Source organism: Poecile atricapillus, chromosome 1 (assembly GCF_030490865.1).
Source record: "Poecile atricapillus isolate bPoeAtr1 chromosome 1, bPoeAtr1.hap1, whole genome shotgun sequence".
Lineage (NCBI taxonomy): Eukaryota > Metazoa > Chordata > Aves > Passeriformes > Paridae > Poecile > Poecile atricapillus.
This window is the reverse complement of record NC_081249.1, coordinates 10,749,727-10,766,710: the sequence shown is the minus strand read 5'-3', so window position 1 is coordinate 10,766,710 and position 16,984 is coordinate 10,749,727. Positions and strand designations below refer to the sequence as shown.

Genomic DNA, 16,984 nt, shown 5'->3' with positions numbered 1-16,984 from the left:
TAGCAAAGTAGCCTCAAAATTGAAATAAAATTAATGAAATAATTTAAAAATACCCGTAGTTTCCTCTCCTTTTCCTCCCTCTCACTCAAAAACCTGTATGACTCTATCTTGAGTCAGTCACAGGTGTTGACAATCTGTAAAATTCCTTTTGTTATTAACAGGACTTGAGACTCCCAGGATTAGGTTTAGGGCAAGGAATTTGTGCCTGTGGAGCTGCAGCTGCAAGTTTGCTCCAAGGACACCATGCAGCATTTCTTCTTCTGTGCCCTGATCACAGAGCTGGAGTAAAACTGGGAACGATGCTGGTTTCACCTGAGGCAGTGTGAGCCCTGCAACACTTGGGTGTAAAACTGTGTGCTCAATATCTAACAGCAAGCACAAGATAACCAAACAACAGGCTGTCACTTAGAGCTCCCCTTGCAGAAATCACATTTTTTTGGCAGCATTTTTCAGGCAGTGCTAACCCTCCATAGTCTCACAAGCCAAAGGTTAAAATAAAATTACTACTTTTTTTTTTTTTTTTTTTTTTTTTTTTTTTTTTTTTAAGAAAACCAACAAGCTGGGATTTAAACACTGCTGCAACTCTTACTCATGAGGCATAGAATTACAATATCACAGTTAAAAAGAGAAAGAGATGATCCGTTCAGGCTAATGCACTGTTGTGACTGTAATAGGTGTAACATAAGTGAGAACAGGTTTATTTCATAGCTTTGATCTCAAAGTTTCCAGCAGGTTTCTAGGTTCTGGAAAGAAAGGATTTGCCACTTCATTTGTAGATCAGGGAAATACACTTTGATATAACCAGTACAAAAAAATAGCAGGACAACTGTAAGCTTTTCCCAGTAAAAGACCTTTGAAGTTCAACAATGAAATTAAGTGACTCAGTCTTCTGGGTTTTGTACTTAGTCCTCTAGAAAGTGTATTGCTATTCTTTTTTGTTGAACTATGAAGTAGTTGCAAAAAAAAAAAAAAAATCATTAAAATTGTGTCCAATCTAGCAGACTGAGGTAGAAATTAAAATTAGGTAGGTTTAATATAGTAGACAATGTATGATATTTCTGGGGAGAATATAATTTGCATCTTTAATCTGCTTAGTTACTAGTTGGTACTCACATTTCCTCCACTGGCAAAGTTTGCCTGAAAACTGTAATATCAGTTTCAGATACCAGAAATAAATATTCTGGCATTAATAAAAAGAAGTTGCACAGTCTCTTTTTAAGGTTAATTCATGTATTTCACAACAAATTATCAGTGTAACCTGATATAAATTCATTTTGACTGCCACTTTTTTTTTCAATCAAGTTGCTATAAGCTGTGAAGACTTCTAACATAGAAAAAATATACAAAAAAAGAAAATAAAAATATTAATCTTTAGAACTTATTAATATGCATGCTTCTTGGTGTCTATGGACTCTTTTGGTTTTGTATTATCTTTTCAACTACACAGAGAGTACAGAGATGAAGATATTCATTCTAATTTGAGTCCAGATATTTTCACTCTCATACCAACACTTCTGCTGACCCTTAGTGCATAATACCAATTCCAACCTAAACAACAAGATGATAAACAATGTATTACTTTCTCTGCTATAATTGTTCATAAATACTGTGTTCTGTTTTAGGTGTGTAATCTGGTCAGTGGAAAGCTGCTGATTTACTGGGGCACAAATGGACAGATAAATTTCTGATCTCTCCTGCCATTTCTACATCCTCTTCCACCTCTATTCTGATTCAGAAGAGTTATTCTCCACAGAAGGGTAAATATGAAAAACTACTGTTATTGCAGGCACTTAACTCATTTTCTGTGGAAAAGGAACACAAAGGACAGAAAGCGTTAACATTTTCCCAACTGGTGACAACAGAGGGAAGACAAGCCAGAACATCAGGCATAAACACTTCTCAGAGAGTCAGAGAAAAAAACCCTAACTAATATCACTGCCTCAACACTTAGGAGACATTTGTGTGGGCAGGAGGGTCAGCAGAAGACACAGCTTAAGACCTGGAGTGCTATGGCACAAGAAATTTTCTAGATATGTTTTCACATTATCTTCATAGTTACCTATGAATAAATTCATCATCATAATTTTGGGGAGTAGTGATCTCAGCATTCTGAGTTTACACCTTGTTTCTCTTCTATTGCCTCATGGGTGATTGCATCATGTACAAGTCTACAGAGTGGACCTACATGGAGTTATTATTTATTTGGAGTTATTTAGCTACTTCTCCTAGGCTGTCTCTAAACCAGATGAGAGGAATATGTTTCTCCAGGAAGAAAACAGCCCCAGCTTAGCGGGACTAAACTGCCCTCTGGAAGTGCTTCTCTCTTATCCTTGTCTGTGCAGAACTGGGAAGAAAAGGAACTGCAACCAAGCTGAGCTCAGTGGCAAAATCTCCTGCAGCAAAACACATTCAGAAACAGCTCTTGGACATTTCTCCGTGATGTGAGGAGGTACAAACACAGATGTTCTTACATTTCTAGGGAGGTGAAGAAAATGGGATAACTGCATTTGGCCAGCTGCAAACCTTTCTAGATTGCACCAGCTCTTACCAGGAATTTAAACAGCTCACACACCATTAACACTTAGAAGTAGGTGCTGAAGTCGACTCTACATCACCTGCAGCAAGAATTCCAGTAAGAACAGGTTGCAGATACACAACAAACTGGTTACCTGGCCTTTAAATAATTTTTAGGCAGACAAAACACTGGAGGGAGGACAGTACTGCATTCCTGTAATCTGGTTACTCAGTACATTAAACTGATTCCTGGGTACAAACAGCAGAGCTTGTGTCTGCTTGCACCAGTGTTTACATCCTGCTAACTTCACCTAAAGAAAATCCACATATCTGAAAAAAGCACATAGCCCACAGGATGAACAGGTTATCTGTATAACCCTAAACCCACATGAGAATATATAAGGACAATAGAATGTATATATAAATACATTATGTATAAAAGAAGAACCTATATAATTTCTGAGCTTATATCTGATTTCCAGTGGGATAAGCTCTAAATAATGTCCCTCAATCTCATGAGAAACAGCTCAACAGTGCTATATTAGGGTATTTGGTAGCCATCATAACATCAGCTGACTTCCCCCCCATTAAAATATACATAAAATCAGAGAACTAACACAAAAAAAACAATTACAAACCCTAGAAAGAGTACTAAGGAGCTATATATTTTCATTACATTATTTGGCCTCTGAAAATGCAATTATTTAGTAACAATTTCAGAGAAGTTAAGCCTAAATCTAGTTATATTTACTGAGACAAAATACAGTAAAACTATGATAAGTAACTATAACTTACAGCTGGATTTTCTGAATTCTCAAACAACATGCATTTTAACCAAATGGAAAATCCTGAATACCAGTTTACAATCTCCTAACAATTTAATACAGCACTGCCACAACAAAGGACAAATGTCACCTTCAGAAAGTTGCTAATGTTGTCAGTGATAGGTGATGGACCCACTGGAATAATTGCAAAACAGACTGACATAATAATTCTTTACTAATAGCCAAAAAAATAGTCTTTTGATTCATATGTGGGATAAATGGCAGTTTATGGGGTGAACATCAACAAGATGAAATCACCCACTCAAGAGAGAAGACCTACAAAATTTAATGTAATCCAATGAAAAAAAATGATTCAAATGAAAAATTTGTCATGAAAGGATAAATGAACATGTGGAACTTTGTGCTGACAGAAGAGATTCAAATTCTTGTCAGCAGTTGAAAGAAAGAAAGTCTAAACTTCTGACAGAAAATAAAATGGGACACTTGGTACAGAAAAGTTACTTTTGCCAAACATTGTCAATTTAGATAGTGGGAGTTGCTACAGTAAACAACTGCTGCACAGTGCATATACAGAACAGCTAGTATTGTGAAAAAGTGTATATTCACATGCAGAAAACCTGTGATATGGCAGCTGTATACTCATAAAAAGGAAACTTTGGAGTCATTTCTTAGGAGACAACTATTTTTTCTCAGTGCTGTCTAAAAACCTTTCACAAAGCCCATATAACTTTTCTCTGAAAATGGTTTGTACTTTTATTTTATTGCTTATTTGTATTCTTTGTAGGTCACTGATTTCTTACATATTCAGGAAGATATCTGCCCTAATCCAAAATTAATACTTTTCCTCAGTTATGCACTGTGCAATTTATCCCTTTTATATTAACATGTTTAATAATCACAATACAATCATTTTTACTTTTTACCTGCCTTGGGAAAATATACATTTGTTCTCACAAATGAAAAATTATCTGCTCTTTCACCAAATCTGAACAGTCTGGTAGGAGGCATAATTGCATAAGGCACAGATACCCCTTTACACTCATCATCAGAATATATTAAAGGCTACCACTGGGTTTTTACCTAGTTTTTACTGATTATTCCCTTTTCAAATAAATGTGCTATAAGCAATACAAAGTGAATAGAAGAACTAATTGGCAGATTAAACTGTGCTAGTAAATACTTATGGCCATGAGAAGACGGAATGGCAGAAGTCTTCAAAGTTCTGGTAACCACTCAGTTTAATTCCTGTCACTTCTAATTGATGGCCTACAGTGAAATAGGACATACATTTAGCAGGGTGATGAGAAAGTCCATCCCTCCCCTTCTTTGGATGTGGGAGAGCCTGTTTTAGAAAAGCCTACACAAAGAGTGATGAGACATCCTATAGAAATGGTAAGGTCAGGAGAAAATGCAGGAGCTGGAACTTGCTCAGAATAATGGCAAATCATCTTATCCCTTCTATTTCATTTCTACTTGTGATTTTTCCATGCTTTCCTCTAATAATCTTACTCAACAGAACAGAATCTCATACCTCATGTTACAAAAGATTTTCCCATCTAATCTGTGTTTGAAAATCGGTGTTTAAAGCTGGTAGGGATTGAATGCTGATCTACAAATGAAAAATTAGAACCATGCCTCTGGTGTGTTCAATAAACTTTTAAGAGGAAATACATCAATCAACCAAGTGAGAATATACTAGGTTACTTAGCACATTTGAAAAATAGGATTTTTCTTCTACCATGATTGTGAGAACATATGTAAACAAGAAATTAAAAGAAGAAATGTATGTTCTTATTTGGAAACACCTACTTTGTATGTGAGATTCCAGAAAATTGAGAGCTTTTTATTTTCATGAGAATAAGTTTTAAGAGTACTTACATCTCATTCAAGTGCCAGAGTACTTGATGTCTTGATAAAACAAGCCTTTTACCTCACAAAAGAAAATTAGTGCTGATAAGGGTTTTTTCTTCTAAATTCAGAAACAGGGAATGCAGAATGCACATGGATGCACCAACTCACAGGCAAGCTGCTGCAGCAGTGCATTTCTGTTTTTATGATACAGACCATCCAGACTAAAAAAACTGAAACAAAATACTTGACAAAGAGTGGTAACATCTACCTATCTGGTTTATTGTTGATTTCTGACTACTTCCCTTTAATATCCATCTAAGAACAGTCGTATTATCATCATCCCCACCTAGATTCAGCACCTGAATCTCCTGTGAAAGTATTCAGTATTTGACACTTGCTGTTAACAACAAAAGAACATTAATCCCCATCCTTGTGACTGTTAATTACAATAACAAAAAATTCATGACCATGTGCTTTCAAAGTAATATCAACCAATATTTTAAAAAATCCACTCTGAGGAAAAGATTCACTCTGAGATGCTATCTAGCCCTGTCTTAGATTAGGTTGTAAGAGCACTTGTTTTAAAACTCAAGATTTTGGAATTTCTCTTCTATTACTCAGTGGAATAAGATGTCACTGACAGTTGCTATTCAATTCCAGGTACTGGAACAGATTTTATTTCAGAATTGGCAACAAGTTAGTATAAAAGCTAAAAATTCAGAATTAACCTTTTTTTTTAAAGAAATGGTAAGGAAAGAAGATTATATATTATTTTTAAAGTTTTCAGGGAAAAATTGTAAGCAGAAGTGACTGAAAAATGTTTTAGAATAGAGAATGACAAAGTGTTTCAGAACAGAGAATGGAAATTCTTGAAAATTAATTAATATGTTTTAGTAAAATCAATTGAAATGAGCAAGAATATTACAGAAACGTTCTCTCCAATTTTAGTGATATTCATCATCTAATCCATATATCATGGCAAAAAATGAACTGTGCTGGACAATTATATATAAATTATATTTGAAATAATTTGAAAACAATGTCTTATCTCTCAAAGACCCTATCATGATAAATAATTGAGAAATGTCAGGAATATGTTATCCACCTCAGCTTTTTACTACTGTAAAAAACAGTTGTCTGTATACCTTAAAAACAAGTGAGCACCTTTGAAGTATTGATAGGAATAGAAGAGACAAGACTGTCTTTCCTGCTGCTCATGTCCCTTGTTTTAGATAAAAACATCAGTGTAAGAAAATAAGGGTACAGCCCATACTGTATATTCTGAGTTATAACTTGAGGCACTGCGTATTTTTCATATTATGAGCAGCAAAACTCCTGTCTCTAATGGAAAACTACTTAGGTTATAGGCTAAGTGAGCATGAAGGTGGCAATAAAAATAAATCTGCTATGTATTTCATGCCAAAGTATTAACTTTGCTTCATTTATCATATTCTGGCATAGTTTTAGTCAGGTGTATTCTACCAATAATTTGTCAGTCGTCATAGATCATTTCAGAAACATTTTTTAAGCTGCATATAGAGTACAAGAGCATTCTCCAGTTACTGTTTACCTAGGTGTCACATGCAGTATTCATCGTCAGATTTCAGTGAAAAAAGTCTGTGATTATATAAATCTACAAACTTAATATTAACTGATTGCATTCATAAAGGAACAGGATAAATCCACACTAGCTTCAAAATTGGATCTAATATCACATAAGCTGCATAAAGTGTCACATACAATTATTGCTAAAAAGACAGACCAGAAAAGTACTTAATACAGTCATAGAATTCTTAAGGTTGGAAAAAACCTCAAAAAGAATCAAGACCAACCATTAACCTAACACCATCAATTTCACTACTAAACTGTGTCCCTAAGTGACATGGGATCCAGGGATTGTGACTCAGCTACTTTCATGGGAAGCCAGTGCTTGTTCCAATGTTCGACAACTTGAGAGAATTTCTCCTAATACCAAATCTAAGCATGCCCAGGCACAACTTGAGGCCATTTTCTCTTAGGACAAGAGACCAACTCCCATCTTGCTAAAACCTCCCTTCAGCTGAAAAGTCTGAGCCTCCTTTTCTTCAAGTGAAACACCCCCAGCTCCCTCAGTCACTCCTCAGAAAAAAGGACTGGCCCCAAAGCTGAGCCCTGGGAACATCCCTGGTTTCTGTCCCCAGCTGGATGGGGCTCCAGTCCCCACCTCTCTCTGGGCCTGGCCCCACAGCCCATGTTCTACCCAGCAAAGAGCACACCCACCCAAGCCATGAGCAGTTGGTTTCTCAAGGAGAATGCTGTGGAAGTTCTCTTCTAGACAATCCAGGAACCTCCTAGACTGCTTCTTCTCTACTGTGTTTCAGCATTTCCAGAGGACATCTGGTAAGCTGAAGTTCCCCATGAGAAAAAGGACTAGTGACTGTGAGACTTCACCCACTTGCTTATAGAATATTTCATCTTCCTCTTGATCCTGGTGGGAGGTCAATAACAGACACCCACAAGAATATCTGCCTTCCCCTGATTTTTAACCATAAACACTCAATCCTGCTGGCACTAGCATCAAGCTCTAGACAGCCGAAACACTCCCTTCCTTACAGGGCTTTTTGACCACCTCTCCTTCCCAGCCTATCTCTTCTGAGGAATTTATGGCCATCCACTGCACAGTCCAGGCATGCAAATCATCCCACCATGTCTCTGTGATGGAAACTGTCCCGTGGTTTTCCAGCTGCCCAAGGGGTTCCAGCTCCTGCTGTTGGTTGTTCCCGCTGTGTGCACTGGTGCAGGTGGACTTTGGTCTATTGATCACCCCACCTTTCTGAAGGGGAACCCCTAATTCCTGTACAGTCATTCTCAGGTGCTGTCACAGTGTCTAACTCATCAATAACTCTTGTATCTTTGTAGCCACGTGGATCTCCAGCCCCAACCTCCACTGAGCTGTCAGACCAAAGGACCTCTCTAGCACACCATCCCCCAGGCATGCTGTCCCCAGGCTTATCTCAAGTGAGCCTGGTTTTATATCTTTCTCCCTTCAAATCCAGTTTACCTTTCACTAAACCCTGATAACTCCTGTGCAAAAATCCTTTTCCCCCTTTGGGACAGGTGTAACCCAGCTGTCACCAGCAGGCCTGGTGTCATGTACACTGACCCACGATTATAATTAACACAGCTGAGAGTTCATATCACAGGAAGTATGAAAGCAGAAAGTGAAATTAATTTTCATCTCTCTCGTATGGTTAGTTAACAAACCAGGCCTCATGAGGACACATGATGTGTTTCAACTAGAAGAAAAAAACAGCAGCACATAATTACACAACTCCTTGGAGTTTTGTATCCTTGAAAATTTTCCAGAAAGTATTCTGTGTGAATCACCTCAACTATTACACTGCTGTCAGTTCAGACAAATGATGCATGCAAATACATGCTTGTACAAACAAACAGGGTGTTTATAATGCACCATTTTAATATAATTACATCATCAGGTAATTAGAATGTGAAATTATATGTCTCACCTTTCTCCTTCTGCTACTGAATGAACTGCTAACTACTAAGGAAAGATTAATCTTTATTAGTGACAATTGAGTTAATGGTTTCTGAACATGAAAAGGAAAACAAAGGCCTAAAACATGAGATTTTCCTAGACAAGCAACTGCTGCTATACAAAAAAATTCTGCACATCAAGTCATTATTTTTCTAATTGTTTAAAGAAATAAGGTAAAGTTTGAGATTGTAAAGCAGAAAACAGATGGATCACTAGAAGTAAGATAAACATCTGTAGTGACAAGGATACAAGGCTACCACTGAACTCAGAAACTTAGGTTTTTCATTATTTGTGTAGAAAATTATTTATCAAAATACTGGTTTACATGTAGTGGATAAAAATATCAGATTAAAACAGAATTGTAACATGTGAAGAGTCCTAATGACTATTTTTACATTATCCAATCCTACGGAACTGCATAAATATCAAGACAGAGAGACTGCAGATCTAAATCCACTTGTTACACTTGACCATAAATTCTATGCATTCTAATAATGGAATCAGGGAGTCAGTTTCTTTCCAAAGACTCATGAGACACTGATCCTTAATCAGAAAGCACCATTTTAATTTACCTCCTAGGAGGTAAAATATGAATTCATCCCATTGGTGAGAGAAGAAAAAAAAAAAAAAAGACTCCATGTGGGAGTAAAAAAAAAAAAGTAAGTTGGAAAATTCTAATCCTGACTGAAAGCATTTAGGATTTTTACTGTGCTGGGGTAGGGCTTGCAGTTTTACTACACCGATAACAAACCATATTGAGGACATGGACTCTATTTGACTATTTCTGTTTTGATACATGTACAATTTACACAGTGAGTTTCATGGAATACAGTCAGTGCCTGATGTGTTATGTAGGGTAGGTATATTTCTGACCCACAATAGAGAGTTAAAAAAAAGGCTTATCACTATTTATGTTTTATGTGGCTGATTGTATGGATTAGTGAGCAATAACCCCTTTCCACAAAGCACGTAAATACATACTTCTGAGACTTCTGAGACTTAGTAAAGCTCCTTTTTGTCTGAATCTTTCATATGCATAAACTGTGTGCAAACTACACATTTATGTCATGTTCTTGCTTTTCATCTTTATCCATCAAAGTGAATTGTGAGAGAGAACTCCCACATGCAGGGTGTGAAGCCTGAAAGAATCAATGCAGCAATACCTGAGAAACAGAATGAAAACCCATACTCTCTTTTCTGATCATTTAGCTGGCACCATAAAATTGTTCTATTGATAAACTTGTGCTCCATTACCCGTTTTTAGCAAATAGGTAGACAATACTTGCACCACTATCAGGAAACTCCACTTGTTTGAACAAAAAGCTTTCACAATAAAGACTTGATACAGAGTACTGGGTTATGACTACTGCAAATATTAACCATCATAATAAATGAATTTATTTTACAGCTAAAAATCCTTGAGCTGCTATATAAATGTACTCTTTTTTTTTTTTTTGGATAATTTATAACTAAATTTTTCACAGCATGTTTTTCATCAATAAATAAACTAAGGCATGGAGTATCCATATCCAGTTCCTTAAATCTACAGTTTTGAACTTCCTGTCAGCATCAAAATAATGCACTATGAGTGAACACAAGAAATCCCTTCACTAAAAAGGTCACTGAGCTTCGGAAGAGGCTGCCCAGGGCAGTGGCTGAGTCAGCATCCCTGGAGCTACTAAAAGATGTGTAGATGTGGCACTTGAGGACATGGTTCAGTGATGGCAGTTCTGGGTTAATGGTTGACTTGATAATCTTAAAGGTCTTCTCCAACCTAAACTCTTATATGATTCTATCAATACTGGAATAAAGGGCCCTGCCTTCCAAACAGGCAATCAGTCTCATATTTAAGAAATTTAAGACCTCAAGCAGACATATCTGTTCTACTCTCAATAACTGTAGTGAAGAAAACGCAATGCAAGTATAGCAACATAGTTCCACAGCACCATCTCAGCTAATTAATTTTCTTTCTCCTCAGGCTTCTCTGGAACACTAAATACAATATTATCTCTTTTTAAGATTTTTTTTTTCCCCCAGAGGAAAATAACTGTATGAGAACTGTCCAGGCATTTACTATGAAAATTTGCATCATTATCTCTTTTTATTACTGCAACGGAGCGTGTTGACAATAGACTACCAAATTACCATTTCTCATGTATTTGAAAGTAATGGAGAAAAACTAATTCAGTTAAGCTACAAAGAATAAACTTGATGCAAATTATATAACTTCTATAAATATCAGATATGGTTGATAAACTCCCATGTTTGTCAAATGCCTCAATACTGAAGTGCTTGGCTTACCTGCCACTGTTTCATGAGGTCCCGAACCATTTTGGCATCCTCTAGTGTTTTTTCTTTGTGTGTAGCATCCTGCAGAACATTTGCAGTTGTCTCAGCTTCTGTAAGCCAAGCAAGGAACTTTTCCAGATCCAGGTAGAATTGCTGCAACATCCTTAGGGCTGATTCCAGAGCTGCTTCACGTTCACACACCCTGCACAAGTACAAATAATCAAATCCAGCGCTCTTTGGAAGAAAACAAACCTTAATCATTAAATCAAAACGTAACAAAGACACACTAAATATTTTTCAAGTACCAGTCAAGGCAAGTTAGCTGATACATTAGCTATAGCACTTGTACTGTATGTTAGGCAGGTAGGGTTCTTTTTCTATATTTTTACCTGAGAAATAGTAAGTGGAATACATCTGATACAAAATTAAGCAAAAGCACTTCTTTCAAAGTACTATGCTTAAAATATGCACAATTGAAAATCAGAAGTAATTCTGATACTTAAGAAATAAAAAATTAAAAAATAAACCTTTTGTTTTAATAAAATATTATTTTCTTACACTACACTGGAAATATTTATTTTCAAAAATCACAAAATAGATCCTGACTACTGCATTATATGATAAATTTCATGATTAATTTTCATGACTTGAAACATTTAGAGAATATGTTCAACACCTTAAACCCTTATAACACTAAAGTTTGTGGGGGGCTTTGTGGTTAATTTTTATTTATTTATTTATAATTTACTATTTTATTTTCAACTTGAATGTGATAAATAACAGAGATGATCTCTATAGTTACAGGATGAAATACAATTTTTAAAGACAAAGGCTATCTTATCCTTGGGAAAGGTCTAACTCAGATTAGGAAAGAACACTAAAGATTTCAGCAGCTCTGGTGCTGACAAAAACATGAAAGCAGACCTGTATAATATCACCACTCATGTGCAATGTAGGTGTCATGTATTCACTGATTTTTTTGCTTTGAACTTGAGCAAAATATGAATTTAGAAACATATAAGCAGCTAAGTATGACTTTGCTTATTAACACAAAACTGTCAAGGTTACTTACTTATTGCATTACATACATATTTATTTAACATCAACATGATACTTAAATAATTTTTTAATCTCTGAAAATACTTAGTAAGGTCATTTGTTGATGTGCATTAATTCAAGTGGAATGAACGCATTTTGATGCACACCTATGTTAAGTCTACACATCTGTGGTGGTCTTCGAATATCTCAATAGATTTCCTGCCTAGTTTTTTAGGGAGAGACTAGGATACCAGATTCTAGCAGACATAATTTCTCAAGCTGTAATTAATCAGAGGTCATGAAATTTCCAAGTGTTGGTCTCTCTTTCTAATCCTGTTTCCTGTCATGAAGTGGTTGTACTCCTTGGTAAGCAATGATATCAACCTAAACTCCAGTTCACTAGGGGAAGTGAGAAAAGAAAAAAAAAAACAACATACCACAAGTTTCACCAAGTGGCACTGACTTAACATGGTTTCTGACAAGCATATAGTTAAATTGCAGCAGAGGATAGGAAGAACAGAAAAAGTCAGTCAGAGTACAGGCAAGGACAACCATTACAGGAAAAAAATATCCTCCCTGAAAGACTAATGTCACAAGAACTGCCATATTTCTATTATATTTTTAATCCCTTGACACCTTATTTGCTTTTCCCAACCATTTTGTTAAAAAAACCCCAAAAACTTATTTTTCACTCAAAAACCGAGAAAGCTATTTAATGCCTTACTACAAACTCATCCATCAATTTTTTTCAAAGCTCAAAAATGGACTGGATTTTCACCTCAGTTGCACCTGTTGCCACCTACAGGAACTCTCCACATCATGGCACTGCTTAGCCTGAATGTGTCCCCTGGGAGCTGTCAGTAGGAAACACTCAGCTGCAGAATAGTGAACATCATCTCTTTCCCAGCTTTATTCTACGTGGGTGTCTTGGTTCTAGAAGACAGGTGTCTGCTAGGGAGAGCAGGAGCCTCCCTTGCGATGAAAGAATGTAGACCCCCTCCCTCCGAATTATTATAATTTTGAAATCAAAGGGTTTTCAGGCAGCGATCTGGGGATAGGAATAACAGTTCTTTACTAGTATAACCAGGTAAACAAACAAACAATAACTACAGCAATAACAAGAAAACAGAACCAGGGACCCCGGGACAGCTTTTTCGGCTGAGACGGGATGGAGGAGAGGCTTTGTTTTCACAAACCCCTCGGGCAGTCAGTCCCGATGCTCCTGCGGGGCTCCGAGGAAACAGTCAGCTGGAACAGCAGGGACGAGCTGCGATCCTGGGCTGGTGGATGAGGTGTATCAGCAGCTCCACGGCGATGCCTGGCAGGACAGGGGGTGCGAGGCCACCAACCAAAGAGGGGAGAAGGAGAGGCAGCAGCTCCGTGACCCAGCGCACGAACGTCCTTCTTCCCCGAAGCCGAGGAAAAAAAGCCAGCCAAAAACTGTCCCCACCCTCCTTTTCTGCCCCCTTCCCCGCCACCCTGGGCCCGGCTACTTTTTGTCTTTTGTGAGCACCCTTAAGTACCGGTAGTTAGGCTTCCCAGCACATAATGGGTAAAAATTCCCACCTAACCCTCAACACTATCCACCCTGAATTTTTTCCCATACCAAAATGTTACATCAAATATTAGACCTTTAAATTATACACTAACACATACTACTTTAACTATATACATATGTACATGCAGATACAGATACAAGCACAGTGTCATGGGTAGTTCACCCTAAAACCAGGTCCCCTTGGGGTATGCACCGGGTCTCTCCATCTTTTTGCATCACTCACCAAGTGCAACCCGGTCCTTGAGCAAAGACAACCCCACGGATTGGATTGTCTTTGCTGGAGGCAGAATTAACTCAAACAGTTTTTCCCAGCATACCTCTCATATGTACCACTGGAACTTTATCTCCATCTGTCGTTCTAAAGGGCTCAGATTGGGCTGGGCCTGCTCGGTTAGTGGAACCTCGGGTGTTCACTAACCATGTGGCTTTTGCTAAATTAATCTCCCAGTTCTTGAAAGTTCCCCCACCCAGCGCTTTCAAGCTGGTTTTAAGCAGGCCATTGCACCGTTCAACTTTTCCAGCAGCAGGTGCATGGTAGGGGATATGGTACACTCACTCAATGCCATGTTCCCTAGCCCAGCTGTTTATAAGGCTGTTCTTGAAATGAGTCTCATTGTCTGACTCAATCCTCTCAGGGGTGCCATGCCTCCAAAGGACCTGCTTTTCAAGTCTCAGGATGGTGTTCCGGGCAGTGGCATGAGGCACAGGGTAGGTTTCCAGCCATCTAGTGGTGGCTTCTATCATGGTGAGCACGTAGCGCTTTCTTTGGCGGGTTTGGGGCAGTGTGATGTAGTCAATCTGCCAGGCCTCCCCATACTTGTATCTGGACCACCGCCCACCGTACTAGAGGGGCTTCAACCGCTTGGCCTGCTTGATCGTGGCACACGTCTCACAGTCATGGATAACCTGAGAAATACTGTCTATGGTTAGATCCACCCCTCGGTCTCGTGCCCACTTATAGGTGGCATCTCTACCCTGATGACCTGAGGCATCATGGGCTCATCGAGCTAGGAACAACTCTCTCTTGTGTTGCCAATCTAAGTCTGTCTTTGACACCTCTATTTTTGCAGCCTGATCCACCTGCTCATTGTTTCGGTGCTCTTCATTAGCCCTACTCTTGGGGACATGGGCATCTACATGACGGACCCTCACAGACAGTTTCTCTGCCCTGGTGGCGATGTCTTTCCACTCATCAGCAGCCCAGATTGGCTTTCCTCTGCGTTGCCAGTTGGCCTTTTTCCACCTTTCCAACTATCCCTACAGAGCATTGGCTACCATCCATGAATCAGTGTAGAGGTAGAGCTTTGGCTACTTCTCTCTTTCAGCAATGTCCAGGGCCAGTTGAACAGCTTTGAGTTCAGCAAGTTGGCTTGATCCACCTTCTCTTTCAGTGGCCTCTGCGACTTGTCGTGTGGGGCTCCATACGGCTGCTTTCCACTTCCGGTTCATCCCTACGATGCGACAGGAACCATCAGTGAACAGAGCGTAGCGTGCTTCTTCTGCTGGCAGCTGGTTATACGGTGGAGCTTCTTCAGCCCGTGTCACTTGTTCCTGCTCCTCTTCATCAGTGAGACCAAAGTTTTCACTTTCAGGCCAGTTTGTAATTATCTCCAAAATCCCAGGGCGATTTGGGTTTCTAATACGGGCGCGCTGCGTGATGAGGGCGATCCACTTGCTCCATGTAGCGTCGGTGGCGTGGTGAGTAGCAGGAACTTTTCCTTTGAACATCCACCCCAGCACTGGCAGTCGGGGTGCCAGGAGGAGTTGTGCTTCTGTGCCAATCACTTCTGAGGCGGCTTGGACTCCTTCATAGGCAGCTAAGATTTCCTTCTCTGTGGGAGTGTAGTTGGCTTCGGACCCTCTGTAGCTTCGGTTCCAGAATCTCAGTGGTCGGCCTCGAGTCTCCCCAGGCACTTTTTGCCAAAGGCTCCAGGACAAACCATTGTTCCCGGCTGCAGAGTAGAGCACGTTCTTCACATCTGGTCCTGTCCTGACTGGGCCAAGGGCTACTGCATGAGCAATCTCCTGTTTGATCTGAGCAAAGGCTTGCTGCTGTTCAGGGCCCCAGTGGAAATCATTCTTTTTTCGGGTAACCAGGTAGAGAGGGCTCACGATCTGGCTGTACTCAGGAATGTGCATCCTCCAAAAACCTATGGCACCTAGGAAAGCTTGTGTTTCCTTCTTGTTGGCTGGTGGAGACATTGCAGTGATCTTATTGACGACCTCAGTGGGAATCTGACGCCGCCCATCTTGCCACTTTACTCCCAGGAACTGGATCTCTCGAGCAGGTCCTTTGACTTTGTTCTTCTTGATGGCAAAGCCGGCTTCTAGCAGAATCTGGATGATCTTTTCTCCTTTCTCAAATACTTCCACTGCTGTGTTCCCCCACACAATGATGTCATCAATGTACTGCAGATGTTCTGGAGCTTCACCCTTTTCCAGGGCAGCCTGGATCAGTCCATGGCAGATGGTGGGGCTGTGCTTCCACCCCTGGGGCAGTCGGTTCCAGGTGTACTGCACTCCCCTCCACGTGAAGGCAAACTGAGGCCTGCATTCTGCTGCCAAGGGAATGGAGAAAAATGCATTAGCAATGTCAATAGTGGCGTACCACTTTGCTGCTTTGGACTCCAGCTCGTACTGGAGCTCCAGCATGTCTGGCACGGCAGCGCTCAGCGGTGGAGTCACTTCATTCAATGCACGATAGTCCACAGTCAATCTCTATTCTCTGTCAGACTTGCGCACAGGCCAGATGGGGCTGTTGAAGGGTGAGTGGGTTTTGCTGACCACTCCTTGGCTCTCCAGTTCTCGGATCATCTTGTGGATGGGGATCACAGCATCTCGATTTGTCTTATACTGTCGGCGGTGCACTGTCGAGGTGGTAATTGGCACTCGCTGTTCTTCCACCTTCAGGAGTCCTACTGCAGATGGGTTCTCTGATAGTCCAGGCAAGGTGTTCAATTGCTTAATGTCCTCTGCCTCCACAGCAGCTATTCTAAAAGCCCACCTGAGTCCCTTTGGGTCTTTGTAATAGCCATTTCGAAGGAAGTCTATGCCCAGAATACACGGGGCCTCTGGGCTAGTCACAATGGGATGTTTCTGCCACTCCTTCCCAGTCAGGCTCACCTCAGCTTCCAACAGAGTCAACTGCTGCGATCCCCCCGTCACCCCAGCAATGGAAACAGGTTCTGCTCCCACATGTCCTGATGGCATTAGGGTACACTGTGCACCAGTATCAACTAAAGCTTCGTATTTTTGTGGCTCTGATGTGCCAGGCCATCGGATCCACACCGTCTAAAAGACCCGGTTTTCCCGTGCCTCTTCCTGGCTAGAGGCAGGGCCCCTCTAGCACTGGTCATCCTCTCCTCCCTGGGCATACATGCTAGAGGTTCCTTCAAGGGGATCATCTTCTTTTCT

At 39.8% G+C, this 16,984-nt stretch overlaps 1 protein-coding gene across 4 annotated transcripts in view; it reads right to left on the bottom strand.

Moving 5' to 3' along the window:
• The window catches only part of DMD (dystrophin), a 1,141,085-nt gene that overhangs the window by 225,179 nt on the left and 898,922 nt on the right, over positions 1-16,984 (bottom strand). For all 4 annotated transcript variants that reach the window (XM_058829412.1, XM_058829411.1, XM_058829410.1 and 1 more), the window contains one exon: positions 10,987-11,176. In XM_058829412.1, coding sequence (XP_058685395.1) covers positions 10,987-11,176 — 190 coding nt within the window. The remainder of the gene's footprint in view (positions 1-10,986; positions 11,177-16,984) is intronic.